The 17404-nt window shown below is 32.9% G+C and overlaps 1 protein-coding gene across 2 annotated transcripts; it reads right to left on the reverse strand.

Annotated features, from left to right (window-relative positions):
- Nucleotides 1-945: 945 nt before the first annotated feature.
- LOC145589864 (phosphatidylinositol/phosphatidylcholine transfer protein SFH6-like) lies at nucleotides 946-8217 on the reverse strand. 2 transcript variants are annotated; one of them, XM_081646554.1, is made up of 15 exons: nucleotides 7873-8217; nucleotides 7600-7686; nucleotides 5611-5914; nucleotides 5426-5525; nucleotides 5005-5271; nucleotides 4834-4911; nucleotides 4642-4743; nucleotides 4497-4546; nucleotides 4280-4379; nucleotides 4031-4129; nucleotides 3834-3947; nucleotides 3573-3705; nucleotides 2439-2839; nucleotides 1364-1438; nucleotides 946-1250 (listed from the first exon to the last, which is right to left on the reverse strand). In XM_081646554.1, exons 2-15 carry the CDS (start codon nucleotides 7631-7633, stop codon nucleotides 1230-1232), a joined length of 1878 nt encoding a protein of 625 aa, XP_081502680.1. In that variant the 5' UTR covers nucleotides 7634-7686; nucleotides 7873-8217; the 3' UTR covers nucleotides 946-1229. The 2 variants fall into 2 exon arrangements, with proteins under 2 accessions (XP_081502680.1, XP_081502681.1); XM_081646555.1 differs by having other exon boundaries at nucleotides 7817-8217.
- Nucleotides 8218-17404: the final 9187 nt, after the last annotated feature.

A 17404-nucleotide genomic window follows, 5' to 3' on the forward strand; every position in this document is an offset into this window, starting at 1 on the left:
CCCTATGACCCCTCATCGGCCACTGATTGTACTCCCTAAATCAATTGACTGCTAACTGTACTCCGTAAACTCAATTGGCCACAGCTGATAGCTCAAAGAGGATCATTGCCTCACATGTCCTTCCTCTAGTCATCTTGGATTTGTGTTTGTTTTTTCTCTATGCCATTTAGTTGTTTTTCTTCTAGGTGTGTTTTATTGTGAACGTTGTCGAAATTAAATAAAGGCCTGATGTTTTGAAAATTTCTTACAAAATACATGTAAGCAATTATCACTAATTTCTTGCAACCTGAAATATCACAAGATTAGCTACAACACCTTATGTTCCAAGGTTATATAGTGGTTTAGTCTGTCAAACAACTTGCATTATGTTACTAACAAATTGGTTTCAAAAAAATGTTACTAACAAATTAGTTCGCCGGTTGCATACACTTTTCCCCTTAGTTTTTCTGCGCAACTACCTGATTACATTCGCCTGTGCATACACTACCTAATACACTTTTCCCCTCAGTTTTTCTGCACAACTACCTGATAACATTTGCCGGTGCATACACTACCTGATAACATTCGCTAATGAAGTAGAGATAGTTTTCGAACATGGGTAGCAATATGCAAACTCAACGCAAGACTTCCACAAGATTGGCTAGCATCGTTGAAGTTTTATCAAATTTTATATTTCCGTTCAACGTAAAAAGAAGCCTATTGTTCCAAATTTCCAATCATTGAACTGAAAAGCTAGTAAAAACAATGAAATGCAAACATTATGCTTCATATCAAGAATGTTCCCTAGTGTTTATTGGTTGCATCATTTAATTGTTATAAAGGGAAACAAACTTTTATTTTAGTTTAGGGAGAATGTGGAAACCCAGATCAAACAAAAAAATATCATACTAACAAGGGTTTAAGGATAATAACATGAAAACTAAGTCATGTAACCGAAGAGAGCTAGCAACGATATTGGATATCCGATGGATTGTATTTAAAACGAAATAAACACACGCAAGTTTTCAGAAAATATTATGTAATTCTTTTTCAACCCTCCGCTTAGTTGGAACTGGGGGCTGTGAAATCTACATACACATTTTCTGCATCTCTTTACATTGTTGCGGGCAGTAGCTCGTTTTGTCAAATATGAGTAGATATGGTTTTACATATAGAAAAGGTAAGATTAAGAAAATGTCTCAGCTCTTGTTATCATCAACGTTCCCGTTTCATCTTCTTGATGCATCCGCTCACCAGCAAAACTTTTTCTTCTGCACCCAATGTAAGATAGAGGCGATAACAGTAAGAGCACAAGCCTCGATGAATATATACAGCAGTTTCAGTAAACTAGTCAAATGAACAGTTATATATAATCGGTGCTTACCTGGTACTTGGCTTCTTCTTGACGATCAATGTAAGCAAGCAGCTCCTCTTGCCTCATTAGAGCTTCATGTAGAGCCTGTAAATAGATTTAGAACCCTATATGTAAACTATAGAACTGCAGAACATTTTAAAGTTTGTAAAGGCACATTTGAATTTTCAAGTTACTCGCGGAGTCTCAGCGCATAAAAAATCAAGAAATCATATAGGCATATATTCACTGTATTTCCTACTTTTTTCACAACTACAGTATCTGACATCCTTTTCTTAATTGCAGGAAATTGCAGCTACTACAAGACTTGGGATAAATTTCAATTTCCAGCAAAATCCCTTTTCAGTTAATAATATGTCCGCACCTAGAAAATTAAAAAGTAATATCATTGATCCATTCTATTGCAGTGACAAACAGTTTGCAGGATAAGAGACGTCCATGGAAGAAATATCAAATATAACGTAAACTGGAAAATCTAGCCTGAATGAACTCCACTACTCGGTCCACACATTACAAATTTTACCATGTATGTCAGCTATAGTATTTAAGACTATTGACTGAGCAAGGAATATTAGGTATGACTTTGCATTCACCAATATCATAATCCTTGATCAATAACAAAACTGGCACCAACACAAGGATCAAACAAATACAGTTTTATTTGAACAATTATGCATTTCACCTAATGTTAGGTATGACAACATATACTATAGCATTAAGAATGGCCGTAACAGTGACTTGGCAATTAAAAAAAACATCATGAGGCAGGTCAATTCTACGACTTGTACTCCATGGTGCTGCATGATTTTAAAGCAACTTGGCATTGATGAAAAAATTAACAAAAGAACATTAAAAAAAACATCATGAGGCAGGTCAATGTAAAATAGACACATTACACTGGGGAAAATTACGATGATAACAGAAACATAATTTTTTGCTCAGAAGGACAATACGGTCCAATCTATAAGAAAAGAGCATACATCATTCTCAATGCAATCATCAACAAGCAACGGATTTCATGTGCTATGCAAATCATGTGTAACCCCACCACTGTAAGACAGCATAATATCAAATTAAGCAGCTTTACCTTTTTAGTAGCAATTAACTCTGCCTCCAATGCATCCACGCGACATACAGCAGCATTCAGTAATTCTTCCTTCTCGTATGGCATTTCAGAAGGCTTTGATTGAAGTGTACCAACTTTGTCCTCAAGCTCACCCAGCCTCTTCAGTACATTGGACATCAGATCAGTTTCAGTGAATGCTGGAGGCGGAGAAGGGGGACGAGATTCCTGTGGAACTGTATCTAAGGTGACGTCTTTGATATTAAGCTCATCAATAGGAGATGCATCAGGTAACTTTTTAGTCACACGACCAGCCAATGAGCGGAAAATTGTGAGTAAAGTCATGAAGAAATACACAGTAACCATCATCACACAATCTCGGATTCCTTTTGGAGTCTTCTTTGCATCTGGCAATGGAAGTATCGCTGCATTGAACACAACAATTGTTCTGTTAGGACTTAACTTTTACAAGAATATATTACAAGATAAACCAAATGCCAACATTTAACATCACATTATATTAGCTGATAACTTTCCCATGACCACGGCTTTTTTCACATACTGAAACCCACTAGAGTTTTTTAATGATATACTCTGTTAGCAAACAATGCAAAACTCTGAAGCAGCAGGATGATCAAAAAACAGGATTTTATTATCACACCAAGCCTGAAGAGTCAAAAGTTTAACAGGTAATACCGGCAGCTGTGGCAGGGGACATTATGTGGATATCATGATGGTAATGGATAAAAAGAGGCAGCTAATTAAAAACAATGAATATAGTATGGACACCAACATAGTATGGCCAATATGAACCTCAATGCAGCAAGTGAATCTACACATCATAGTGTTATTGGGAAATTTACACACAGTGATAAATAGACCTGTCAATTCTTGACCCGACCCGGTAACCCGACCCAACCCAATTCAAACCCATTTTACTGAGAGAAAACCCGACCGGGCCCAAATAGCCCAAAATTTACCCAATTTGACCTATTTATAATAATTTGTAATGATCCAAGCAATCCAAACCACTTGAACTAAATGACCCAAACAACCCGAAATTTGACCCGAACCCGACCTGTTGACCCGAATTGACAGGTCTAGTGAAAAACGTTACATAGATAAAATACAACTGCTATCTTGAGCAAACGTGCTGACCTTTAGAAGAAAAAGGTCTCTGAATGGATGATTGCTTCTTCCAGCCAGCATCAACGGGCTTGTCCACCATGGGTACATATTCATCATAGCCCGAATAACTACCAGCATAGGCTGTCTTTCCAGTGACCTTGACCTATGGTCACAACAGCAAACGAAATGGATATTTTATAAAATAAATTTAACAAGTTCATAACAAAGTATAAAAAGTGACTTAGGTGCAACTTAGACTATTACAAAGATTAGAATTTGTATAAAGTTTACCTCTTCACGAACAGGAGTCAACCTCAGATGCGAATAATTCATTGCTGCCTTAGGTGAAGCAATATCTTCAGCTTCAGATCCCGACTCAGCAGTAGATGTATCACTTCCTTTTAACTGTTTAAAACTAAGTCATATATTGAAATCAAAAGCTCAAAACTTTGGAAATTTTATTCATTTTAAGACATAAACAGCCATACCATTGGAAACTGAGGCTTAGCATAAGCAAGAACCTTTCCATCACTGCTCAACACTTTAACAACTTGCCTTGCACGCCGTGGCTCCCCATTATGAACCATCTGCAGCAGAGCGAAATTGCATGCCATGATTATTTCTAAAGAAAATAAATGAATGCAACTTCTCAAGGAATTCAATTGCAATCTAAGCCAGTTGAAACTGTTGTCATCTCAGCAAAAACAGATGCAGAAAAGGAGCATATAAAAACACACCTTTAATATCTCAGGAGTTTTCCAAGGTCCCTTGTCAGAGAGCATACATCCCCCTTGCTCAGCACAAGTGCAAGTGCCTCCAAGAAAATCTGGTAACTCACTGTTTATGATAGTAACAAAGTGATGAGAAAATCACAGCCAAATAACATATCATATGCAGCGACAAAAGGGCTATATTATTCAATTAAAAATATGCATCAAGATAAGAATACATTACCTGGCGTCAATTACTTCAAGTAATTTGCTCTGGAATTTGGTGCCAAGAACCTATGAAAACAAAAGGTCATCAAACCAACCAATAAAGCCTCCTACCCAAAGAACATGTCAATATAAGTAGCTAAAAAGAATCTGTTTATTCATACATGAATCTTTGAGGTGGTTTTCGGATCTATGAAAGACTTCACAGTACTCCACAGAAGCCTAAATCCTGGACCAGCATTAACAATGAACATCTGGTAAAGGGTCTGCAAAAGTAAACCACTACAGTTATGGTCACTCCTAAATTTTTAATCTAGTAAATACATTCTTCCCCTCGAAAAAACAATGGAACAAACCTCAGGATAATTGTCACCGTCAATCTTCTGCAGACGTGTTACAAGTTCCCTAGCAGACTTTGTGAAATTTTTTAAACCCTGAATTCATTTAAACAAAAAAATGAATAGCTTAGACACGCATATACAATTTGTAACATTTAAAGAATAAGCATGTAAATGCAGACAACATACCACGCCCTGAACATCTAAGATTGTAGTGCTTGAATCTATGTGTCGTTTTGCAGCAATGGTGCAAGCCGGGAACTTAATTGAGAAGGCTTTCTCAAATTCACGGACATGATATTTTATGTAACGATCCATCGTAGTTACTTGCATAAGTTTGTTAGGATCAACTTTTCCTAATCTTTCAATGTAAATAGGTCTACCTTCTTTGTCCACGCCATGATAGCCATGGGGATAATACTTCAAGACTTCATCTATCTCTTTAAACTCAAATTCCTGGAAACATCAGATAATATTGTCAAACAGAACTGAAATAATCAGAAATTTATAATACGGTGAGCAAAAATGGCATGCTACACACAAAATATCATCACAAAGAATAATGGGTCTATATAAAAAATAATCATCAATGATAGCCAAGAGTTATTACCTGCACAATATTATCAACACCAAACTCTTTCCTCCACTGGATCATATCAGCCCACATGATTTTTGCTTTTTCAATGTCAAATTTCCTTGCTTTAAGGAACCTGCACAGAAAGATAAACATATTTTTACCTCTGCAAAGTTGACATGCAAAATGACAATCAAGAAAACATAAGACAGATAGCTCACCTCAACATCATATGATAATCATCATGTTTATCAGGTAAAAGTTCTTCCAACACCAGCGCTTGTCGAAATGAATCAACAGCCCGCAACTCTTCTACATCACGGATATCTTCTATAGAAACCGAGCTGACACGTCCATCACTTTTTCTTCTGCTGCTCTTTTTCTTAAGGGAATGTTTTAATTTGGTTGATGCGTTTATTGCTTTCTTCTTCAAGGACCAATTTCTTGACCTCCTCTCATCCTCTGAATTCTCAAAATCAGATTTTCTTTCCCTTCTCTCATCACTTCCAGAGATTCCCTCAAAACCTGCAATAAATTAAATAATGTCAAGGGAGAGGTATAAGAGTAATGCAAATAATGAACAAAGCAAACGAATGCACTTGGCCAAATACCTAATAGCTTAACATGCATAGTCATGACATCTCAGAATGCTAACATGTTTTTTACAATAAATCATCTTGATATAACATATTGTGCATATAAATCAAACTCTATGGGAAGAGTTCAAACATTTGAAAGAAGACAAGCAAAATAGAAAATTGAGAGCATATTTTGCTTATTTATAACAAATAATGGGGTGAGGGAAATGGAGATAATTCCCTGTTTGTTAAAAATAAGAGCCCAAAACTTATATTATGAAAAAACTGCTGGCATTGAGCCTTGAAACTATACATGACTGACTTGCTTGCTGATCATTTCCTAATTTAATGTATCACAATACAACTATTAATCCAAAGTTCTGCCTTGAAGCTGAAACATGTGATCTAACTGCTGTACAGCTCCCATTCTTCTTTTTTTTACTATCCCATATTTATTAATTCCGGGAGGACGCACCCCCCAATCCCCAATCATATTTGATTAGAGTTCTGTTAGACAAACTTATATTTGATGGATGATTAAATCTAGCTTTCTGTTGACAACTTAAGTGTTTAGCATTGAGCTAAATTAAAAGCAAATCAAATGATTCATATCTCCTCTCCCCTTATCATCTTCGTAATCCAGATGAGAGTTCCACGTCCTTACCCTTTCCTCCCCTTCCCTTCTAGATTACTATCCAAACAAGCTACAAGAGAAAGGTTTCACACCTCCTATGCAAAAATCAATAACATATAAAGCAAGACAAAGAAACTTTAACAATAATCAAGAGACGCTTTAATCACTGCCCTTGTAAAAGCTAAAAAGCTCCATAAGACCAAGGGATAAGGTAAGGAGTATGAAAACAAAGGCGGGGGAGAAATCCTTAGCAAATCCTTCAAGGTTTCACCCTATCACTCACCAGGCTTCCCATAACTAATTCGACAACTCCCGGATTCTGCCTTCTTCACCTCATCATTATACCACAACATCAAAATTACTGTCCAGCTACAGTTAAAAACAAATGCTATCAAATCCCAAGCCACCTGTTAAACTCAACAACATAACTTCCCAGCAAAAATTTCGACCGGGCGCAAGGATGTAACCCAGCTTACTAGACCCAAGTCATTTACATCAAACTTCACAGCTTCGGTATATTTTAATCAGCTTCTTTGCATCAAACTTCACACCTAAAATCTAACTCAGCAATTGAACATACATTTCTCCTCATAGTTCATAGTGTCGTCATTAGCATTGTTACAACAATGTGACGCGTCTTTACCAGCTACCCCTTCTTCCCCAACCACTACCACCAAAAATTTACAGAATAATACTAATAAATTAATTAATAATTCCAAAAAAATCCACAAATTATCTACAAATTCACATTTTCCGTATATATAGTTTTTTATTAAAAAAATTAAAGGAAATCCTAGGATTACTGATTTCGAGAAATCCCCTAAACTAACTAAATAATAAATTAGCAAGAAACTCAATTTGAGAGAAATTACGGAACAAAAAGAAAACCCTAAAACTTAAGCTAAAGATAATTAAACCCAAAATACAAAATTTTACAAAGAAAAAAAAAATCCAATTAAAATATATAAAAAAAAAATTGAAGAATTAGAAAAACTCACAAGGGCGAGCAAATCGATCAAGAGGTCCCGACATTTCTCAGAAATTTCCGATCAATTTTTTTCCAAGCAATTTTGCATCACCGGAACCTGCATTTCGAAAAAAATAAAACCCTAAAATCGTCAATCCCCCAAACCCTAACTAATTCAAACAAAAAATAAATAAATAAATAAATAAAAATCAAAGCCGAAAAAGCAAAAGAATTCAGAAACCCTATACCTCAAAAAAGCTCACAAATCCAGATCACAGAGAAAGGGGCAGAAATTTCAAGTTACCTGAATTGTCGGTGCTAAATTGCTAATTTAAGGAGGAAAGAGAAAGCTGAGGAGAAATTGAAAGATTCCAAAATTTAAGGGAGCTGAAATTTTCGGAATTCCAAACGATAATTTTCCAAAATTATACCAAAAACTATGACAAATTGAAAATGATGATGATGATGATGATCTTAGATTAAAAGGATATGGTCAAAGAAATTTGAATTAAATTTTTTTTTGTAAGAAAATTATGATTATTATGATAATTTTTTGGAATTAAATTCTCCCGATTTTGGTACTCTGGTAAAATTCTGATTCTCCCGAATTTGACGGCGATTTTGGAGAGAGAAAAAGGAAAGAGAAAGAGTAATTTGAAGAGAGAGAAAATTAGAAAAAAGAAGGGTAGATGAACTGTGATTGGAAGCTAGTGTTGAGGTGGGACCCACTTGGTGTGGGACCAATTTGTTTTTAGTTGACACGTGGCGGTATGGTTGGAAGGTGGAGCGGAGACGAAAGGGAGGGATGGTATTATGCTGTTTGCCGTAGCTCGGCTTTTAGCAGAATGCTTTGGCTTCGGGCTTGTTTGGTAAGTGGCTTTTTATTGGCTTTTTGGTTGGCTTTTGGCTTTTTCATTTGGTCAAACATCCAAAATTTGTGTTTGGTAAATGTCTTTTTCAGCCAGCTGAAAAGCTGGCTTTTACGCCAAAATGAAAAAGCTACTTGGAGTAGCTTTTGGCTTTTGGCTACCTAAGTTACTAATAACATCAAATAGCCAATTTTACCAAACATGATTTTAGACTAATAAAAAGTCAAACAGCCAACAAAAAAGCCAATACAAACAGCCAATCAAACCAGCCGACAGCCAACAGCCAACAGCCAACAGCCAATTGCCAAACAAGGCCTTCGTCTTTTGGTCTTGTTGCTGTTGCGGGTTAGTACAAAATAAATATCGCAACGAGGTAATATGAATTTCGATTGTATATTCAGGTGTAATAAAAGATGTTATGGTTATTTTTTAGTCTTTGTATAATTTATTATACTCTCTCTATATTGTATTAATAAGTTTTAAGTTATTTATAGGGTAAATTTTATAATATAAGTATAATTAGTAGAAATATATTTTATTGTTAGTTGGAGAGAAATTAAAAAAAAGTACTCCCTCCGTCCCTAAATTACATTCCTCTTTGGAAATTTACACGGGAATTAAGGAAGAAAGAATAAGACAAATAACAATAATTAGATAATGCAATGGGAAGTACAAAATAGATTAGTTATTACTCATGACAAGTCATCAATCCTTTGAAAAAAAAAAGACCAATCACATGCTCCTAATTAAAAAATTTTAACCAATCATATTCATTGTAATTTGGCACAAGGATTATGAGTGAGATTAGGTAAGGATGAGTGAGAAAACATTAAATATAAAACAGAAAAAGAGAGTTGATTTACTAAAAAAACTTACCAAAAATAGAAAGGAGGAATGTAATTTTGGAATACCAAAAATAGAAATGAGGAATGTAATTTAGGGACGGAGGGAGTACTCTGTAGTATAAGTGAGGTTTTTAAGAGAGATAAGTAATTAAATATTTATGCAAGTGGTGTAAATGGGAGAGAGATATTTCGTATACTGTAATAAAATAGTAGCGGAGCCATTAAATAGAAAGTGTTACGACTATTATAAAACAGATGTAAAAGGAAAGTGTTATGATTATTTCAAATTAAAACGAAGGGAGTATTCTTTAACTAGGTGTGAGGGAATACCTTAAATTTGTAGGGGAGACTATTGTGAGAATTAATTAGTACGGAGTATAATTTAATTTTAAATTGAGTAGGTATGAGTTGAGATGTTGATTTAATTTGACTAATTGTAATTAAGAAATGGTTTTGCTTGATGGGGAGAAATTATTATTAGTCAAAGAGAAATACAATAATATAATGGAAAAGTGAAAAAGAATGTTCAATTTGATGTTGAAAACAATATATATTATTTGAATTGTTGGCAATAATTTGAAAGAGTGAAACACTAAAAATGTATTAACTGGAAGAATTGATCAAATGTCAATCAATTATTATTTTAAATTGATTTATTATGAGAAGAAAGATATTTAGTGAACTTTTTTATGATTGTGAAATGGATGATACGTATTTTTGTATGGTGTGGAGAGAAGCATTTGGTCAAAGAAAAAATAATACATGATATCTTATACGGAGTAGCTTAGATCCATATGATTAGTTGCTAAAACAAAAAGATAGAATTAGGACCCCTCCTCACGAGAGGCAGTCCTAAAGCATCTTAGCGAAGAATGGGGTACAAAGCCAAAGAGGAGCAAAAAGAAAAGTCTCATTTATCGGTGACGAAATACCTAACATTTGTAATCCAATGTATCGAACAGTTGATCAAATATACATGATACCATTTTATAAGGTGAAGTTTCAAAATACGGAGTAATTGTTTGCATACTTTTTATTTTTTCCATTTGTCTCACACTATATTGACCATCAATTCCTTTTTAAGTATATGGTCCTATGAACTCCTATAAATCGTGTCTCATTTTTTAAACTTTAGTTGTTTGGATCACTATTATTCTTTGTGCATTTATAAGATTTCCAAACTAATATTGGGTAGATAAATTAATTTCAAAACAAATAAGGAGTTTAGATTTTTGATGGGAAAAAATGCGAATAAATATCAATTTGTGATTGGCATGATTATCAAATTGATTATAGTGTGTGATTTTTGATCAATAACCTGTTCTTTTTTGACGAGATAATAACCTAATCTGAAGCATGTCAAATTGCTTTACTCCATTTTCTCTATTGGCTTTTCATAATGTCTTTATGAAAAGTCAAGCTGATACAATAGGCATTGTGATGCGAAGAGCATTGCTTGGCAAAATAGAAGGAATTCACGAAAATACAGCCATATAGTTAAGATGTACGAGTACCTACAAGTCTATGTGGCATTTTAACAAACATTATGTACTCAGTGTTATACACATATTCCGTATTATTTGTATACATCATTCGTTTTAAAATAATCGCACCAGTTTGACTATATATTTGTCAACACATGACTTTGACCATTATTGATCGATTATTCATTAAACTTAAAGAAAAAAAGACCAATTTATTAAAAATGCATAGTGTGATTAAACTTGTAAGAAATCAATTTATTAACTATCTTACAAAACGATATTGGTTTCCTATGTATGTTATGTTAGTTCATAGAAAAAATACTGTAAAAATAATTATAAGAATTTTTTTTTTTTTAAAAAAAAAGGTGAATACTGCCCGAAATCAATACTCCCTCTGTCCTTTTTGAGTCAAACTTTAAAATCTTTGACCATAATTTACCGTTAATCTATAAAAGATAATATAGTTATGAGTGGTCTTGTTAGATTCGTCTTATTGTATATTTTATCAATATTATGTTTTTATAATTTTTACGTATATGGAAATAAAGATATAGACGTTTTAAGATATGTCTTGGAGACCGCGCATAGTCAAATGGGGCAAAAAAAATAGGGATAGAGGGAGTAGGATACAATTATGTTAAAGCACAAAATAGTACTCACTTCATTTACCTGTATAGTTGTACGAAGTACTCGTATTAATTAGCACATGATATGTTACGTGTCTCCAATCCTTCATATAAGGTGGGACACTAAGAGCACTCTCACTCATGGGCATTTTTTTTGCCCATGAGAAGATTTTAATGAAAACAATGAAATTTTGGGTTCCCACTCATGAGCATTAGAAAAAATGCCCATGGGAAAATCCTCAAATGCCCATAGCAATGGCAAAAATTAATTGCTACAGTAGTGTGGGCCATGGTACCAAATCAGCAAAAAAATAAAAGAAAAAAATATATATAATGTGATGATAGTAATACTTTAGGAGAGAGAAAAAATAGGAGAGAGAGTGGTGTGGGTTTTTTCTTAGCCCATGAATGGGTGAGAAGTTGTAGAAAAAAAATACCTATAAGAAAAAGTGGAAAAGAGGAGTGAGAAAGTGGGTAGAGAGATAATGGCATTTTTTTTTATTTGCCCATGAATGAGAGTGGTCTAAGAACATGATGTTGTAATAACTCTTTTTAAGTCTATGACTCTATGAGCTTGCATTGAATATTCTTGAAATAGTTTGTTTTTTATTTTTTATTTATTTTTTTGGTAAGGTAAGTGGCCTCAACAAAATATACCTTATTGAACTAATATCTCATACGGAGTACTGGTTAATCTTCAAGATTATTGACAAGTCCTATTCGAAGAGGATGGAAAGTAGGGAGGGTAAAGAAATCTCTAGCCCTAAGTCGTTCTTAAAAGCAATTAATCCCAAAATCTTGTGATTGTGACATATACTTGATTACTTGGTTATTCTTACCTGCCATAAATTCTTGCACTGTAGTACGAGTAACTAACAAGAGGCTATTAGCCAGTATAATACAAATAAATATACAAGTATAAACAAACAAACAAAAAAAAAGGGAAATCCTTTTTTAACCAAATAAATAGAGGTGTCTACTACTCGGATAAAAATCGAAATCCAATCCAATCCAAATCGAATTATCAATTCGGATCAGATTTTAACTTTAAAGTGGATCGGACGGATTGGATTAATTTTTTTTTTAAGATTCGGATTTTCGGATCGGATCGGACTGACCATATTTGGATTAAAAAATCTGAAGTAATTGAAATATGAAAGCATTATTTTATAAATAAATATTGTTAATATTAATCATGTTAAACTATGTTTATGATTATATTTATATTAATCATGTAAACGTAAACGATAAACCTATGTTTTCAATACTTGTATTAATCGTGTACAACTATACTTTTAAAAATTGAATTTTAATACTCCCTCCGTCCTTTTATTATATACCTGTATTCCTTTTTTGGGTCATCAAAATTAAGTACCTGTTTCTATTTATAGGTTGTACTTTTTGCCAATATTATTCTCTTTTTGATGACTTGTCCTCATTTTTTTTTATTTATTTTTTTTAACATCAATTCCCAATACTTTCTCTCTCCTAATTCTCAACCACATTTTCTTTCTCTCCATCTCTCTCTAACCCCACATGCATATTTGTACTCTCTATTATTAATTTTAAGGAATCTTTAACCTTCTTAATTCTCATGCAAAATGAGAAATAGACATGTAATAAAAGGATTGAGGGAGTATTGTTTTTTATTTTTATAATCGCATTAGTCCGAAAGCTCCAAAATAACTTCTTTTAAGTGGAAAAGCTATATTTCTTTCCAAAAGCATAGCTTTAGCTATTACAACCCTGACTTCTATTTCTTCTTTTTTCGGTCTTTCGATAGAAAGAATAGTGTTAAATTTCGTTTTCTGGTCATCTTGTTAACGATTCCCTATATGAATGGTTAACGTGTACCACTTTCAAGTACGCACACAATACTTGACCTCGTTGCTGGTAACAGTGATGAGGCCCAAAAAATTAGCAACTTATTTTTATTTGGATTTTTGGATTGGATTCAATAACCAAATTATAATTCGGATTGGATCGGATTGAATTTGGTAAGAAATTCGGATCGGATTTTATTTGAAAATTTAAAACCGAAATTTATTTCGAATCGGATTGGATTTTGGTTAAATGCAAACCAAAAACCAAATAGATACCCCTACAAATAAACCCAACTAACCTTAACCTATTTGTTTTTAAAATTTTTTTCTATACTTGTATATTTATTTATATTTCACAATTTCACATAACCACACCAATACATTCTCTCATATTTAAAAATACAAGGCACATTAGAAATTGTTAAAAGAAAAAAATTTGTTTAAACAAACACATAATTCTACTCAATAATTTGAATGTAAAACAATATAATACAAATATGAAATATTGGGTGTTAAAATGTAGTTGTCGAGCCATTTATTTCCCTGCGCGTACAGCATGGTCAGCTAGGAGATAAGCTGTAGAAGACCTTTTAAAAAAGAAAACCTTACTACAAACTCCATGTTCCCCGTCTTTTACAAACTTTTTGCACTCTTGGAAAAAGTTTCGGTGCCCATCCATCGACACATTCTGGTGTCTAATGCCCCTTATAAGATCTTGTTCTACTGAAATTTGCTAATCTGCTCTACTCAGTTGAATATTAATAATCTGTTTTGCAAATATTTGCTTTGTTCAAAACCTAAAAAAGAAAAAAACAAACCTAAATTTGTAACTATCACAGGAAGTAAATTACTCATAAGAACTTTAACTTCAACTTATTTTAAAAAATTATATTACCTTTTTTATCTTTTTAATTTCTATAGAATATTCATATATAGAAGTATATATCATCAGGTCCTAAATTTAAAATTTTGATTACTTGTTATCAAATATTTTAAGTGTATTTTAAGTGCATTAACAAAAAATATATACAAGTATATGAAAATTATTTGGAGTGAAATGATGCCGCCACCCCTATATCAACAAAAGTTGTTGATATGAGATATTGTTAAATACGGGTTTGGGCCGCACCCGTCACTGGAGAGTGTAAGTCCACCACTTTACAAGACTAAGGAGGTTTCACCTCAAAACCATATGTCAATGAGGGGAGTAGCCCCTTAGAGCCTGTTCACTTCAGCTTAATTTCAGTTCAGTTCAATTCAGCTCCTATTTTCCTTCTCTCATAAAATATTCATTTCATCTCAGTTTATTTCAACTCCAATCAGTTCAGTTTAGTAAATGTGAACGGACCCTTAATATTATATAGTGGTGGTAACTCTTAAATTATTTTAATGTGGAATTCCATTACCACTACACTTCCCTTTTAATTTTTTTAGTGTGGGACAAGAGAATGCTCACATGTGAGTTGTTTATGGGCTCAACATATATCAACTTGTATTTCCTCGAAGTAAACAACGACATATTCATATGAGTTGTCAAAAAAATAAAAAAATAAATAAAATAGACATATTCATATATATATGAATTCTAATTAAATCTCATTTTATAATGTTTTTCACCTAGTGTCAATCTCTTGCTGCTAAATAAGAGATGATTTAAGGTGTTAGGCCCTATTCTTTTCAGCTTATTTTCAGTTCAATTCTTATCTTAATTTCCTTCTCTTATAAAATATTAAATTCAGTTTAGTTCAGCTCAATTCAGTCAATCAGAACAGGTCCTTAGTTAGTCTAATCAATGAAAATCAAATAAGATTAATTGGGCTAGACCATAGTATAGATTACGAGTATATTACACTCACACGCTATGAAGTAATCTAGTTGGTAAATTAATCAGTAATTTTTCTATGTAATGAATAACCAGTTTTAATTAGGGAATATCGTCTTAAAGCTCAAAATATCATTTTTCAGAGTGTACAAAAATCAAACATTGTACATTGAACTAGATTTGGATCATGGGTACTAATGTAACCCTTCATCTCTAAAAGATAGACATATTTTATTCTAAAAGGAACGTCTTTAAAAGACTGTCTCATATCGTTTTCAGTTATTAACAAATCTTCTCACGTACAATCCAACCACACACTTGCTCTCTTTATCTATTTCTCATTAATACTTGCGCTCACCTATGTATACAAATTTACTTTTATTTTTTCTTAAATTTGGGGCAATTTTGTAGGGATGGTGCGTGGGAATATCACTTTAGGTAATTTATTTTACCACAAATAGAGATTAATGATAGTGAAATGCAGACCAACTTGACATTTTAAATTTTTCTCTCAATTCGAGTCAACAGGTCGATTTATAGGTCGTTTCGGTCAAGTTTTTTGAATCATTACAAAATAAATGGCTTAAATGTAGTTGATTTTAAATTGGGCAGGGTTTTCCCTCAATAACAGAGGTTAGTAATCGGGTCAGGTTGGGCTAAATTACCAAGTCAGGCCATGAATTGACAGGTCTATGTGAATAATGAATTGTCTACTCATTAAAGGGATCTTTTACCAAAACGGCTAATTTGACCAAAATATTTACCAACACAACTAAATATAAAATTTAATTCCCAAACTAGTTAATTTATTAACTTGGAAGGAAATTACCTATTTCTTATTTTTCATTGAACCAGTTTGGTTCACTTTATTGATTTTTTAATTTTTTATTTATTTTTTATTTTTTTAATTCTCTTAAAGATTTTTTTAAGTTGGAAATTTTAAGCAATATACAAAAATACGGAGTATGTAAATAGTGGTAGAACCCTAATTTCGATCCAAAAAAAATCTCTAATTTTTCGTCTAGATCATATCAACCACAAAAATTTGGAATTTCAACTAGTATTGTTCTATAAGACTATCACAAATTATACGACAATAAGGGAAATAAAGTATTGTTCATCTTTCCGGAGCAAATAAAATGATTCTATGGTCGACAATTGTATAAGTCTAGTTATTTATATTCAAGACTTGATTGTTGTACTTGCTTTTTTTTTTTTTGAGTGAACGTTTATTTTATGTAACTTTTTAAAAATTGAGAATTATTGCAAATATATTATGTTGAATGTTATTGCTCAAATTAATGATATTTTAAACTTATGGCATTATAGATTCCCAAAGAAAAACAAAAATCCACAATTTTTTTTTTTAAAATAAAACCAATATATATATATATATATAAAACCCCATAATGTGAACCAAATCGGTTCAAAGGAATATAAGAAATAGATAAATTCCTTCTAAGTTAATAAATTAGCTAGTTTGGGAATTAAAAATTATATTTAGCTGTTTTGGTAAATATTTTTATAAAATTAGTCATTTTGGTAAAAGTTCCTCATTAAAGAGGAAAAATATAGTAATGTCCGAAATACTTCCGAGTTTAATAAAATACTCGGATTAGTAACCGAATCCAATAAAATACTGGTAATAGTAGTAAAGTAGTCGTATGACTTATTCCACGGGGAATGCAACAGTCCGGCAGTTGCGCAAATCAATAAAATAAATCTAGAGTTTCATGTATTGTCAACCAAAAACAGGCTTTAAATAATAAAGTTAAGTGTAAAATAATTTAAGCATGGTTATGCATGTTTTCTTAATAGTAGAAGTAAGCACGCAACACAAAGGAAACAACTCGAAAACATAATGATCAGTTAGACAATAAGAGTACTTTACGTGCATGCAAAGATTTTTTTTAATCTTTTCTTCTTCTTTTTTGCCACTTTGTGTTATCTTAATATCTTTAAACCTCGATTATTGTTAGGTGACAACTCATGAAGTTGGTCGCCAACTTCAAGAACTTGACTAGACCAAGCCCCTTACTTTGGAGGCATCTGTCTTAAACGAATTGCCGTTTCAAGGAAACATGTGAATTACAGTACTATCCAGTTTTCGTTAGATTTTACTCCGCACTGTTACTTTTTTTTTCCTTCTCTTTCTCATCGGCTCCGTTCACCTAGGAATGTAAGTGGAGCAAGTTAAGTAGGAGATCCGCCCCATTTTTGCCCCGAAATGAATTCCGATTTGATGGGTGGTGGGGGTAGGAATGAGGATAAAGACCATACCCATTATGGGTAATGGAGCAGGGATGGATGATTTTTTTTAAAAAAATTATAATCAATATTTGTATTTGGAAAGCGGGGATCGGGCGA

Source organism: Chenopodium album, chromosome 17 (genome assembly GCF_948465745.1).
Source record: "Chenopodium album chromosome 17, dcCheAlbu1.1, whole genome shotgun sequence".
Taxonomy (NCBI): Eukaryota; Viridiplantae; Streptophyta; class Magnoliopsida; order Caryophyllales; family Amaranthaceae; genus Chenopodium; species Chenopodium album.